Genomic DNA, 13175 nt, shown 5'->3' with positions numbered 1-13175 from the left:
TAGCCTGACTGAGAGGTAGCGTCGACAATCATTTCCTCTTTGCTCATCACCAGGCAGCAAATTGGCAATTACACTGACAAGAGGCCTCCGTGTACTCGAGCAGAGACGCAGGCCTCAGCGGTCCAGGATTTACTGTAGTACTGCATCCCAAGACGCAGTAGTACTGCATCCCAATTCATAGCAGACCTCAAAATAAAATAAGAGTATTCTGGATACAGGACAATCAACAATCAAGGTTTATTCAATAGAACAAAATAAGAAGGGCGAACAGATACAACACATCCCATAATAAAACACACGCGCTTCCTGACCTTGTGCACGGCGGCGGACTTACCGGGTGTCGAGGTTTAGTTCGTGCCCCCCTCCCCACCCCCGACAGCTATGATTCATTTCATTCATTAGCATTCTATTAACGTCGAAACTCACAACAACTGATCAGAACAACAGAATCAGAGTGGATTTAGATTTAAACACTAAAACTGAGCTGGTTCAGATCTGAGCGCCGGGAAGTTTATTTACTTGTTTGACCAATTCAATCAGAGTTGCTGCAGAGGAGACGGGTTGAGACGTCTGGTCTGCAGAGCTGGGAGAGGACAACACTTCAAACACCAAAATAAATCCCTCAGAGCATTCTGGAAACATGGCAGGTTTTCATCTGGCGGGGGAAAAGATTAGCAACCCTGGACAGAGAACTTTAAGAACTCGGGGAAACGGAACAGAGTCAGAAGGAAGGCCGACACAAACGGTTTGCTTCACCATCTGCCGCTCGAAGAGTTTGGAATCAAGTGCAGCAGCCTGGAGAGCTAGCATGAAGCAAGGCGCCGCGTAGCAAACAGACACGAGGCAGACTTTAGCACAACAGCGTACATGGGAGGAATGTGGGAGGGGCTCTGGTAGCATTAGCGAGCTAGCACAATAGCACATTATCAGCATGCACGCCCGAAGGTCGTCACACTTTGCTTTCGTTGAAGCATCAAATTACAGCAAAGAGGAAGCTGAACACAGACGTCTGTGCTGTGCTACCATTGGACAGAACACAGACGTCTGTGCTGTGCTACCATTGGACAAAACACACGTCTGTGCTGTGCTACCATTGGACAGAACACACGTCTGTGCTGTGCTACCATTGGACAGAACACAGACGTCTGTGCTGTGCTACCATTGGACAAAACACACGTCTGTGCTGTGCTACCATTGGACAGAACACAGACGTCTGTGCTACCATTGGACAGAACACAGAAGGGGCCGATCCATTGGTTAACACCTTTCTCTATACATTAACTAGTCGTTCCTGCACAGCAATAAATATACTGTAAAAGTGTTTGTGGTTCGGGTGCTCGTCTGCTTCAGCCATGTTGGGTCGGTTCTATTTGAGATCCAGAACTGTGTAAAAAGAAGAGAAGGAGGACATTAAAGTTCTGACTCTTCAAGGCGTGGATACGAGGGCCGAGAGAACGAGAGAAAGGTTTACCGCTGATAGCCTCCTGGGCAAAGTACTTGACGTCCATGTCTGTGTCTGTGGCCAGTTTATCCAGCACCGGCTTCACTTCGGACTTCAGGGTACTGGGGGGGGGGGGGAGAGTTGTGAAATTCATCATCGCACCAGTTGACTGCGATGCCGCCACAGGACGCGTACCTCTCCTCGAGCACGGAGCCGATCTTCTGGAGGGACTTGGCCACGTTGAAGCGCACGTTGGCCACGTGGTCGCTGGACATCTTGAGGACGACCGGCAGCATCTGCTTGGCGGTGATGTCGCGGCCGCACGGCCCCGACAAAGCCTGAGACACGATACAGGCGGTCAATAAACAGGTTTACAGGAATGAACACGGTGCAAGTCAATAAACGTGCATCGCGTCATATTATGGGATGTGAAACCAATGAAAGAATGTAACCCCGAGAGGAGACGACGCCGTCGACTCACGTTGATGCAGAACAGAGTCGTCATCCTGTGCAGGTAATTGGGGTCGTTCGCCATGCCCAGAACTTTGGGGACGATCGTGTTCTGAGCCCAATCGGTACCGAACTTCTCCACCAGCTTCATCAGGTTACAAGTGGCCGCTTCACGGATGGCGTAGACTACAAACACAGCGACAAAATTATTCTCAGGTCGCCGTGGCGGCGGGAACAAGCAGCTGCATTCTTCATCTTAACTGCTCAAATGTTTGTTTTACAGACTCTTTAGAGACTCGAAATATAAACACAACAAATACCTCAAAATGGATATTACTGCAATACCCATTTCATTGTACCTTCACAAAATATTAACACGAGACTTCTGATAACTATCAATTCATTATCACTTATGTATTGACTTGGTATGTGTGACTATGTCAACATTATCTCCAATGCGAAACACCAGAACAACACAAAAGCATCCTTGTAAAAGAATCGGAGGGGGAGGGGGCCGCTCTCTGCTGTCCCCAGTTCTCACCTCGGCCCTCTACACAAAAACAAACACACACAATCACACCAGCAGCATTCCGATGACGCAACAGAGCTGGTCCTTCGTGCTCAACACAAAGTGTGTGTCTGATTGGAAAGAATGCTACGTGCAGAAAACTCGAGACGCTGCGTTTGAGTATTGGTGACTGCCTAACAGAAGAGCTGCAACTGCTGGACGAGCCTGAAACAGAAATCTGTTCCTTGTTTGTGTAAACACACAAAAACATGGTTCAAGTCCAACCCTGACAGAATCAATGCCCTAACCTGCTCCAACATGTCAAACAAAGGCTCTTTTTACTGTATTCCTTTTATCAGACGTTGTTATTAGTACTGATGCAGTATGCGATGAGGATGAGTACCAAGAACTGCTTCCAAACGTATCCAAGTCCTGATTAGAACTGGATGCTGCGTTGGTATTTATGCAACATTTTGAGTCTGTAGCTGATGGGAGGAGCAGCCTGTACTTCTGCTGCCACGCGTCTGTTCTGTGATCTTCACTCATCATCATCATCATCATGTAGATAGGCTAAGACGGTGGGGGCACCGTAGGAAAGCAAACAAAACTTCACCCAAATAAAGTAATGGAAAGTTTTGTGTATTTAAAGTGGGGAAAAAACAATGCGATAAACGACTTGCAAATACAACATTTGAAAACTTGAAGGTGGACGGCATGTTTGAGGTACTTTCTCTTCCTTCCAAATACACGCAGCTTAGGTGAACTGGTAACTTAAAATTGTCCGTAGGTGCGAGTGTTTATCTTTCACGTGGCTCTGCCGTGCGCTGGCGACACGTCCAGACAACAGGACTAACAACCGACGCAACCTCGCCATAGCGCGCGACACAAACAGAAGACCAGTGTTCTAATTTAAGGTCTTGTGTATCAAGCAGCGTACCACGGGACAAAGCGCAACCACAAACAGTTAATACAAGAAACCATGGTAACAAGGGATTTGGTCCAATGACAGGAAGCTCCTTTGGAAATGAAGTGATTTTTGTGATGAATTAAAAAAAATAATTGCGAATTAAAACGGATGAAAAAATTCACATTTGAATTCACAAATGTGAATTTTCTGCATAATGGATGATTTTACGAGTTCAATTTGTCCCATCCCACATCACTCACTGGGAAACGTGAACACGTAAAAGTGCCTTACCGTGGTCGATAAGCCAGGCCATGCAAAGGTCGTTGAGCTTCTCATCAAAGAACTCCACTCCCTGGTAAAACATGAGAGTGTAATTGGAGAAGGTTCCGAGATGCCTTCCGCCTGACCGGAGACGTTCCGTTTGTCCGAACATTCCTGATATTTCCAGTTCTACGAGTTGCATGTTAGAGGAACTTGAAAACAAACTTTGTCTTTCAGCTATGTCCTAGACTCCACAACTCACCAACTGTCCCGCCAAAAGTGGCATGTACTCAATGATAGCAAGACGGACGCGCCATTTTGCATCCTCTGCCAGCTCCACAATGGCCGGCAGCAGCGACTGGGAGAGCTGACGAATGCCAATCACCTCATTTACACAGTCCAGGTTGGAGATGATGTTAAGACGCACCTCAGGGCACTGAAACAGAAAATAAAAGATGGGCAATTTAAAGTTATGGATCCATTTCACCATCAAAAACATTCAGATATCTATATCATTCTAAATACACACAGTACACAGCTTCGTAGACTTACAGCCACAATTGGTTAGGAGGGATTTGTCGTAAGCTGACTTGGTTGTAAGTCGGCCCATGCTAAAGTACCCTAAGTATATTATGCTGCGTCAGTTAAAGAGGTGCTGGAGTTAAAGAAGCCATCTATGTGAAACTCAACACAGGAAGCTCCTTTACCATCAGCAGTCCTCCACGTACAATGGAGTCTAGGGTTCCCTCCCAGCGGTGGGGGCCAACAGCCCTGGCTATCAATGACTCATTTGCTTTAACAAACTTGAGGACTCCCACTTGGTTAATATCTGGACTGTCCAGAAGTGTAAAAGTCTCTCGTATGAAGAGCGAAATGTCTTCAAGCTCTCCCCACCTTCAGCACCGAGATCCACCATGACCTGGATGACAGAGTCTCGACAGACACGACTGCAGAATGTTCCACAACTCGCTTTAAAAGCTGCCATCAGACAGACGCACCTTGAAATGTTCAGGTCAAAAGCTGTCAGTCTGGACCTTTAATCCAATTGCTAAATAGACGAAAAGGGACTGACAGCAGTCACAGCATCCAGACCTCCATAAATCTGTGTAACTTTAGTTGCATATCACAAATACTGCTATTTCTACAGCTGTTATTGGTAGTTTCATTATTAATCTGAGAATCATTTTTATTATTGTTGACGTCACAGAAATGGATTCATTGTAAAATCCATGACTCAGCTGTTCTAGACAAACCAGTTATGTTTGAGGAAGAATGTGCCATAAACAGCCCAGTGCGACTACAGACTCATTAAATACTCATCTACATCATTTTGTTCTTTTGGCAGCTCCAGAAATGTTTTCACAAATACAACCTGATACTAACAGTCACAAAAGAAATAGAGCAGACCATAGTACGGATGTTTCAAAATGACCTTCTGCTGTACACGTGGTGCCAGAGAAAACTTTGCTGAACCACTAAACTTACAACAGAACATACAATCTGAATATACCAACAATTATTCAACGGAAACACTGCAATTTAGCAAGTCTTCCAATTGTGCGGTTTCAGTCTGGCAGCAAAACAATCACTATCATCCAGGTACCGTCGTCCTTCCTCAGTCTGACTGGAGGCCAACGTATTTGGTTGATGCAGTATGTGTAAACGAATAAGTGTACAATATAGAGGGAATAAGTAGGACCCTTGTTTAAGCCTGCATTTCCTTTACCTCATCCTTGAGCTGAGCCAGGAAGAGAGGCAGCAAATGCTCTATTGTATTGTCCTTGCCCAGGATGGTTGAAAGGCCCATAATGACTGAGGCCAGGGCAGACTTCACATGCTGGTTGGTGTCTGAAACAAGTTCCTGGGGACAGAATGGACATGAATCAGCACAAGACCACTGCTATGGGTTACATTCACACCGCACTACAGAAGTCAATGATAAGAGTCATGGCAAATTCATACCATTACAGAAAATAGGCCTTACAGTTAAACACTGTATTTGAAATGAACTCAAACTTGGGTGTCGACAGAAACAAATGTTTATAATACAAACAGCGCTCACAGAAATCACGTTTACTGAGACCGATATCTATAATCTGTACCTTTATAGAAAAATAAACCCAGGACAGCAGCTTAATTTATCCCACCTCTACTGGTGATTCATTTGAAGGAAGTCCTAGGAAATTTAGATTTTTACATCAGTTGGACTAAACTGTTTTTATACAACACTGCCCCCCGCTGTTCAAAATCTAAACTGAAATTGGTTTATGGCTTTAATTCATGCTGCAAATAAGTGGCCCCCAACTTGATTATTTGCAAATTGATTTTTTCCCCCCCTTCATGACTGAGTTGAGCCACATCTAAGTATGATTTCTACTGATGGAAGAGCTGTCTGAAAACAACGGAATTTTTTACCTTGACGCAGGGCAGAATGTGAGTCATGATGACTTGTTCACGACTGTCTTCCGGAAGGTTCTCACAGAACTCTAATATAAAAAAATTAAAAAATACACACTTGGATTAAAATAAACTGCACATCAACGTGGGGAAAAAAAGCATGTTTCATTTCATCAATGTATCTGCAGTCCGTGCTCATGTTCTGACCTTTGACCTTGTTGGCTGCAGCAGCACGAACCTCGGCTTCACAGTCCTTAAGAAGGTTCTGGAAGGCTGGGACAAGATCGTTTTTGGTGATCTCTGGCCCCACTGCCTTTTGAAGCTAAATTAAGATGCATCAATGTGTCATTCATTGAACAAAATTGTAGCGACATTAATTAAAAAATATATTAGAGATAGAAATGGCCAGAAATCAATGAAATTTAACAATCATATATAATGCTGAGTTACAGCTAACAATGACGTTTGCAACGTCAAACCTTTATCTCCAAATCCTTTGTTTCAGCCACATTTGTGTTGATTCTAAAGAATTTTTATACCACACTTATGAGAATGGAGAAAAAAAACCTCTTAGTATAGAACTAAAAATGTTACAAGCACCACTCAATGTTCATTTAAATATATTCAGTGATTCCAATTGTCAAGATCCATCATTGCTAAACCAAACAAAATAATAGAATATTGGTCAGTTTCACTTGTATTTGCTGACGTGAGAGTAAATGGACATTTGATACTAGTCAGGATACCACTGAGCAAAAATCACACTGGAAACCTGTTCAGACAAAAAATAAATAAATCCAACACTTTCCAAAGTACTAGCACCCTGAAACAACATCCATATCTTTAAAGACTATGCCAGCCATATTCTTTCCTTAATGAAGCTAACACAGATAAGCTTAGACAATGAGGGAATAACCACTTTGATTTACTTTGGATGCAAAGCAAACAATTTCAAGTGTTGGTTAAGACCAAATCTTCCAAAGTATCTTGATGACTGTGATCTGGTGCTATATAAACTGAATGGATTTTTTTTGCCCTTTTTAGCAGGTCAACACAAACATCAGTCTAAATTGTGATTTTTTCATTTATAAACTAAACCCAAACTACAGCAAGAATTACCTCTGAGAACTTGTCAGCAACCATGTAGCGGACCCTCCAGGACTTGTCCTCTGCAGCCTGGCGCAGGGTCGGCATCACAAGGGTCTCCAGATCTTCTTGATGCAGCAGAGTCGCAATGCTAACACAAGCCTCCACAGCAAGCAAGCGCACAGAGTCCTGATGGAAAAAGCAGTATTGAGGAGTGATTAGAAAAGCCACCTCCGGGTCAATAGCATTTAAGATCGAGGAGATGCAACTGGTCATACCTGCTCGTCAGAGGCCAGAGCGGTGAAGAGGGAAATGATGTCACTTTTTACATAATCCAGCTCCAACACTTTGGCAAACTCCCCCAATTTAGATGCTGCGGCACGGCGCACCATAGGAGTGTCATCTGAGCACAATGTGCGAAAATGCCTGGAGATAAACAGAAATATGTAATCATATCCTCAAAATCAAATTGGATTTGCTAAAAACAATAAACTGAGGCGCATGTATGAACATGCTTTACATCTCTAGGGGACTAATAAAATATCAAAGAAACAGTTGACACCAGCCTTCCAGTAGAAGGATGCAAGTTTCAATGTATAGTACTCAACTGAAAGGCAAAATGTATGTAAACATAATTCATGTTGAGGTTACATTATATCTAAATTGTTACATTAACAGGCTAATATATGATTTAACCACTCATACTCGGCTATGTGTAAATCTGATGCATACTACGAGCTCCTTCCAAGATTTTAAATATAACTCAAGAACACCACAATTATTATTTTTGGTTAACTGTGATTATAGCACAGTATGACTTTCTTTTAACAGTAGCATTTAACTTGGTCTATTTAAACTTGTAACGTTTTATGTATTCATGATCCTATTGATAATATCAGTCACGAAAGACAAGGACTTAAGGAATTAAACATTTCCCTTTGTTATGAAGACACTTACTGGCGGATCTCTGCCTTGACAGTGCTGGAGACGCGAGGATAACAAACACTAAAAAGACCACAGGCAGATGTGCGAGAAGTGAACCAGTCCCCACTAGCCAGTCGCTTCACCAGAGGCTCAAAATGGACTTCCAGATCAACTGGCGAGTGCTCCTGAGAGATCTTCCGCAGGGACTCCACAGCTTTATCTCTGACTACTGTCTCCTCCACAGTAGCAAGGCTCTCCAATGGAGGCTGTGCATCAGGAAGGAATGCAAGACATTACTTATGTTTTTTTTTTCCCCACATGACATGCATGTAATGTGTGTAAGGCGCTAGTCAATGTTAGAGGGGAAAAACATTTTAAGCTACAGTAAATATTTTTTTCTTCAAGAATTTCAATGACTATTAATTAAGCACCAAATAACAGTTTAGTCAATAAAATATTTGTTTACACAATTAATTTCCTAAGATACAAAAAACGAAATTCATTATTTATAATACAGTCTGTTTTATAGCTTAAGCCTTTGTGGCATCCTGTTTCCTGATGAATGACCGCAAAGACCGTATCTGTACCATAAATTGTATCCAGGAATTACGTAGCATATCCACATTACAATGTGGTGAATTGTATTTACAACAGAGCCTGGTTGTCTGTCTCTAAAAGCATAAAATTGAACTCTCCAGCGACTTACCAAGAGACAATGGACATACTCGGGCCCTCCAACCAACATAGTGAAATTGCCAAGCTGCTCAGCCAAGGCCAAGAGAACCTCATCTTCATCATAAATGGTGTCTAATGAATGAGAAGAAGTTTGTGAGTATGCATGTCTGGAATTTTAGCATCACACGCAGCAACTGCATGCAAAAGTTTCAGATGTGCTTAATGTTTTACAGTAAAGTCAGCATTATTCCATATAAATTCCAACGACCGCGTCAAACATCGGGTGGCTTAAGGTGTAAGATGACCGACTTTAGCACCTGTGAGGAAAGGAAGGAGTTCAGTGCGAGTCCTCTCAACACCAAGAGCCAGCGCAATAGTGGACAGCTTCTTTATGCTGTTTAATCGCAACTGCAACGTTAAAAAACAACAACAACCGCCATGCATTAGTGATGCATTAAGAACAGAATGAAAGCATAAATAAATCAGTGTCAATACGTCAAGTAAAATTTAACGACACGCAGCTGACTCATAATATTTCAGCTCCCAGCTTAACTATGGTTCGCATCTTCCTATATCAAGCAATTTGTCCCAAACCTTTAATGTATGATTAAAAACTGAAATTGTAACCATGAGTGAGTTAAAAGCACTGCGTTTAAAACGGCAACAAGCAAAGATAACCATGCCCGAATCAAACCCATAGCTGGCTTTTTATTCTTTATATATATATAACGATTGAATTAATTCGACAATATACCGCGACGTTGACCGACAATCGTCGTATATTCAACGTAAACCATTTTGCTAACGATATGCTAGTAAGTAACGATGTGATGTTAGCTCTGCTGGCTAATCCAATGCCGCGGTTAGCTTGCTATGCTGAAACAATACTTTACAGCTTCAGTTGATATACGGGCCTAAATATCATGGCACTCCACTTCATTTTAAAACTCAACGTTGTAAATTATAATAGCAAACCAGCGATATTCGTACGAGAGGGTGCGGCCGTCAGTAAACCTGGATAGGCCCATGACCGGGAAGCGCAGTTAGCATTTATACCAGCTAGTTGGCAAATTATTAGAAGCGCGACGGATGTAATGCTTCAAAATCGCTTCTTTATGCAACACATTAATAAATACATTTACAGTTGACGCTCAAGTTACTACCTGAACATCTTCATTTCGCAGTTCATCAATGAGAACGGCGATAGGGTAGAGAGAATCGTCTCCATCAGCTCCTGCCATTTTGAATAAGGCTGCAGTTACCGAATGGCGCTGTCGTGCCGCACTACGGGGTTTCTGCGCGAGCGCCGCGGCTACAGGGCCCTCCCTCCGCCGCTACTGCGGTTCCGCTGCCTTCAGGTAACGACCGAGAAAACCTTCATCAACAAAAGCACACTCAAAGTTGGTATACATCAGAAAAAGATTATATAATTAAAATCCAAATTAAGCAATAACAAATAGAAAATTAATGTAAAAAGTGTTTTACAATGTAATAACATTAGAAAGTGCCAATAAATTAATGTAAAGTTAGCAAATGTGCTTATCCAGTCTTAAAATAATACATTTATTCACTTTTTATTCAATTTATACCAAACCAGGTATAAAGAACGACTTTCAATTCTGTCATTAATTATAATGCAGCATTTCCCCTGATAAAATGTTCGAATTAGGGTAAATAATATCATCATATATAAAGAGTCCTATGTGAGCCGTGAAAGTCACGTATTAATGAGAATGTGGTTGAAGAGTGGTGTGCAACAATGTTTACATTTGACAGGTGAAAACGGAAGCCAACGTTTAATTTTTAAAAACAAATCCACACTTCAGATATCAAAACGGAAGTAGAGACACATCTACTTCCGGGTTGTTTGTTCTCATACAGCAAGATGGCTTCTCAGCAGCAGCCCGGTGGTTCCATCCCTCAGCCCCTACTACAACAGCCGGCTTCGCTACAACAACAGCAGCAGCAGCAGCAACAACAACAACAACAACAACAACAACAACAGTTGAGCCAACAACAAGATTTTGATCCAGTTCACAGATTTAAGATGCTTATTCCACAGCTGAAGGAGAGTCTGCAGGTAATTCTGCTGAAAATACCGGAAGCACCTGGCAATAATAACTAAAACAGTTTTAAATCCGCCATAGTTATTTTAGAAGTTTAATACATAAAGCAGTGCGCTCTAAATATATTGTTTTATTTTAATTATTTTTTTAGAACGTGATGAAGATTGCGTCCCTGAACTTGGCCCACAACACATCGATTGACAATGGCATGTAAGTTGAATGTTGTAGCAATGGTCTTGAAGATTTGAGTTTCTGTCAGTAAGTTTTTATGTGTAATTTTTATTTTTCTGATTTAGCAAAACCAGCGACGCTTCAGTTCAGCGCTTTGATAAAAGCCTTGAGGAGTTTTATGCTCTTTGCGATCAGCTGGAGTTGTGCTTGGTAAGACATAAACACAGTACACACAGGTGGAATAACTGTATTTATCAATCCCAGATTAGGACTTTACAAAAGCAAAAGTAATCTTAATTGATCACGCAATCTACTGCGTGGGTTCTCTCCGGGTTCTGCGGCTTCCTGCCACCACCAAAAACCACCAAAAAGCAAATTAGGTGTATCGATAAACACTAAATTGTGTGTGTGTGTGGCCCTGCGATGAACTGGCGGCTTGTCCAGGGTGTACCCCGCCTCTTGCTGCCTAGTACTGTGTATGCATGCATGCATGTATTTCTTAAAATAAAGCAGCATGTCAATTTAAAAACAGACAAATATATGATCCTGACCAGTTTAACTGTAATCAAAGTAACATTACTGATATGGAACCAGAACTGAGAAGATTCTTGTGATTATAGGCATTCATTTGGTCACAGCTGATATAAACGACACCCTTCACCTTTAAATTTTTTTATTTACTTTTAAAATGTTATTTCTTTTTTACAAATGATTTATTTGACGTTCAAAACCTCTCAGTCATCTGTTATATTTAGTAGGTGGAAGTACTTCTTAAACCCATTTACACACATGTACTGTATTTACGGAAAAATCTATGACACTAATGCTCCTTCCCTTTCTGCAGCGGCTGGCGTATGAGTGCCTTTCCCAGAGCATCGACAGTGCCAAGCATTCACCCAACCTGGTCCCAACAGCCACCAAGCCAGACACGGTGCAGACAGAGTCCATGTATTATGCCCAATACCTTGGTATGATCAAGTCTCAGATATCTTGTGCAAAGGACATCCACAACGCTCTGCTGGAGTGTTCCAAGAAGATCGCAGGAAAGGGACCGCCTCAGGGAATCATGGGCAAAAAGAATTCAACACATGCAGAGAGCTGAGATCGTCAGGTCTCTGCATGTGTTGACCTTTTTGAGAGAGATGGCTGGATTTCATATTTTGGGCTGTCCCATATTCAAGGGTCAGTTTTGCACTACATTGGTCAATGTTTAATTTCTCAATACTTTTTTTTTTTTTTTTTAAATGTATGATTTGTGTGAATATTCCTGAGTCATGTTGTAAGATGACCAGCAGGTGGCAGAGCTGTACTCATTCACGTCTTTTATTGTTATTTGCATTGAATATTAAAATCTTTGGAATGCCAGTATTTTTACTTAAATGAACATGCAAAAAAAGAAACGCCTCCTATCGATATCTTTAACAGAAGAGTACAACCTTGCACGCAGGTTACAAAACAAGATCCGATTGATCATATCTTAGTCGTTAGTCAAATTCTACAAAATCGACAACTTGAATGGTTAAACTCTCGTTCAGAAATTACAGAGGCAGCAGAACAAAACTAGAAAAGCACTGAGCGCAGACCTCCGCCAAGCAGCTCAATTTCCCCCCATACCTTGATTCACACCAAGAATAATGGTCCTATATTCATTTTTTCTACATTATTAGATTCCTTGACCATGAAAACATACCATTAGTGGATTCACATTGACAACATCAGTTCAGCAGATATTTACAAATGGTAATTTGGTAATGGCATCTTCTCGATCTAGTTCCATAGGTTTTGAAGATACAACAAATCCATTGCATATTACTGACTCCATGGTGTCTTTGGTCTATTTTGGTGTCTGTTGCATATTTATATCTGAATTTGTTCCCTTGTAGTGACAAAAATTCAAAAGGTCCTCTATTTTGTCTTGTTCTGGATCATAATACCTGGAATTTATCTCCGATATATCTTGTTCCTGTCAGAAACGTATCCCTGTATTTTTTTTTACAGCACCCAGACCATATATTGTGGTCTATTAAAGTTACATGCACACATGCTGAAAGTAGCCCTTGCTCCCAATGATAAAGAATCATATATCAACGATAATTAAAAATTCTTGGCTCCACATGGTGATCTGGATCATCATCAAAAGATTCTAAATTGTTCTTGGTGTCTTTATACACCAATGTTAAAAAGTAAAAGTAAATCTGAGTTGATGTGTATTTTACAAGATTTTGTTTTTTTTTATAAAGCCTCCATTATAAATAAATGAAAACATCTGGATCTTTCGTTCTTTTTTTT

The 13175-nt window shown here is 41.5% G+C and overlaps 2 protein-coding genes across 2 annotated transcripts; one reads left to right on the top strand and one right to left on the bottom strand.

The window, feature by feature from the left end:
- Positions 1-213: 213 nt before the first annotated feature.
- On the bottom strand, positions 214-9919 carry ppp2r1bb (protein phosphatase 2, regulatory subunit A, beta b). The gene is made up of 15 exons (XM_068745236.1): positions 9813-9919; positions 8967-9057; positions 8681-8781; positions 8008-8240; positions 7329-7476; positions 7084-7239; positions 6172-6286; positions 5983-6053; positions 5294-5428; positions 3830-4003; positions 3598-3658; positions 1923-2077; positions 1637-1779; positions 1472-1563; positions 214-1383 (listed from the first exon to the last, which is right to left on the bottom strand). Exons 1-15 carry the CDS (start codon positions 9888-9890, stop codon positions 1367-1369), a joined length of 1770 nt encoding a protein of 589 aa, XP_068601337.1. The 5' UTR covers positions 9891-9919; the 3' UTR covers positions 214-1366.
- Positions 9920-10517: 598 nt separating this feature from the next.
- med29 (mediator complex subunit 29) lies at positions 10518-13122 on the top strand. Its single transcript, XM_068745489.1, has 4 exons — positions 10518-10729; positions 10867-10925; positions 11012-11096; positions 11731-13122. The coding sequence occupies exons 1-4, from the start codon at positions 10535-10537 to the stop codon at positions 11986-11988; spliced, it is 597 nt and encodes a 198-aa protein (XP_068601590.1). The 5' UTR covers positions 10518-10534; the 3' UTR covers positions 11989-13122.
- The last annotated feature ends 53 nt before the right edge of the window (positions 13123-13175 follow it).

The sequence above is a fragment of the Brachionichthys hirsutus genome, chromosome 11 (assembly GCF_040956055.1).
Source record: "Brachionichthys hirsutus isolate HB-005 chromosome 11, CSIRO-AGI_Bhir_v1, whole genome shotgun sequence".
NCBI classification, from domain to species: Eukaryota; Metazoa; Chordata; class Actinopteri; order Lophiiformes; family Brachionichthyidae; genus Brachionichthys; species Brachionichthys hirsutus.
This window is presented reverse-complemented; position numbering and strand designations above follow the sequence as displayed.

What these genes read in the sequence shown, in the direction of transcription:
- ppp2r1bb (XM_068745236.1), bottom strand. Translation starts at nt 9,890, where the DNA reads ATGGCAGGAGCTGATGGAGACGATTCTCTCTACCCTATCGCCGTTCTC. An exon ending in ACATTCTGCCCTGCGTCAAG is followed by an intron (nt 5,429 to 5,982) that starts GTAAAAAATTCC and finishes TTCTGTCCCCAG; the next exon opens with GAACTTGTTTCAGACACCAA. An exon ending in CACTTTTGGCGGGACAGTTG is followed by an intron (nt 3,659 to 3,829) that starts GTGAGTTGTGGA and finishes ATGTTTTACCAG; the next exon opens with GGAGTGGAGTTCTTTGATGA.
- med29 (XM_068745489.1), top strand. Translation starts at nt 10,535, where the DNA reads ATGGCTTCTCAGCAGCAGCCCGGTGGTTCCATCCCTCAGCCCCTACTA. An exon ending in ACATCGATTGACAATGGCAT is followed by an intron (nt 10,926 to 11,011) that starts GTAAGTTGAATG and finishes TTTCTGATTTAG; the next exon opens with CAAAACCAGCGACGCTTCAG. An exon ending in ATCAGCTGGAGTTGTGCTTG is followed by an intron (nt 11,097 to 11,730) that starts GTAAGACATAAA and finishes CCCTTTCTGCAG; the next exon opens with CGGCTGGCGTATGAGTGCCT.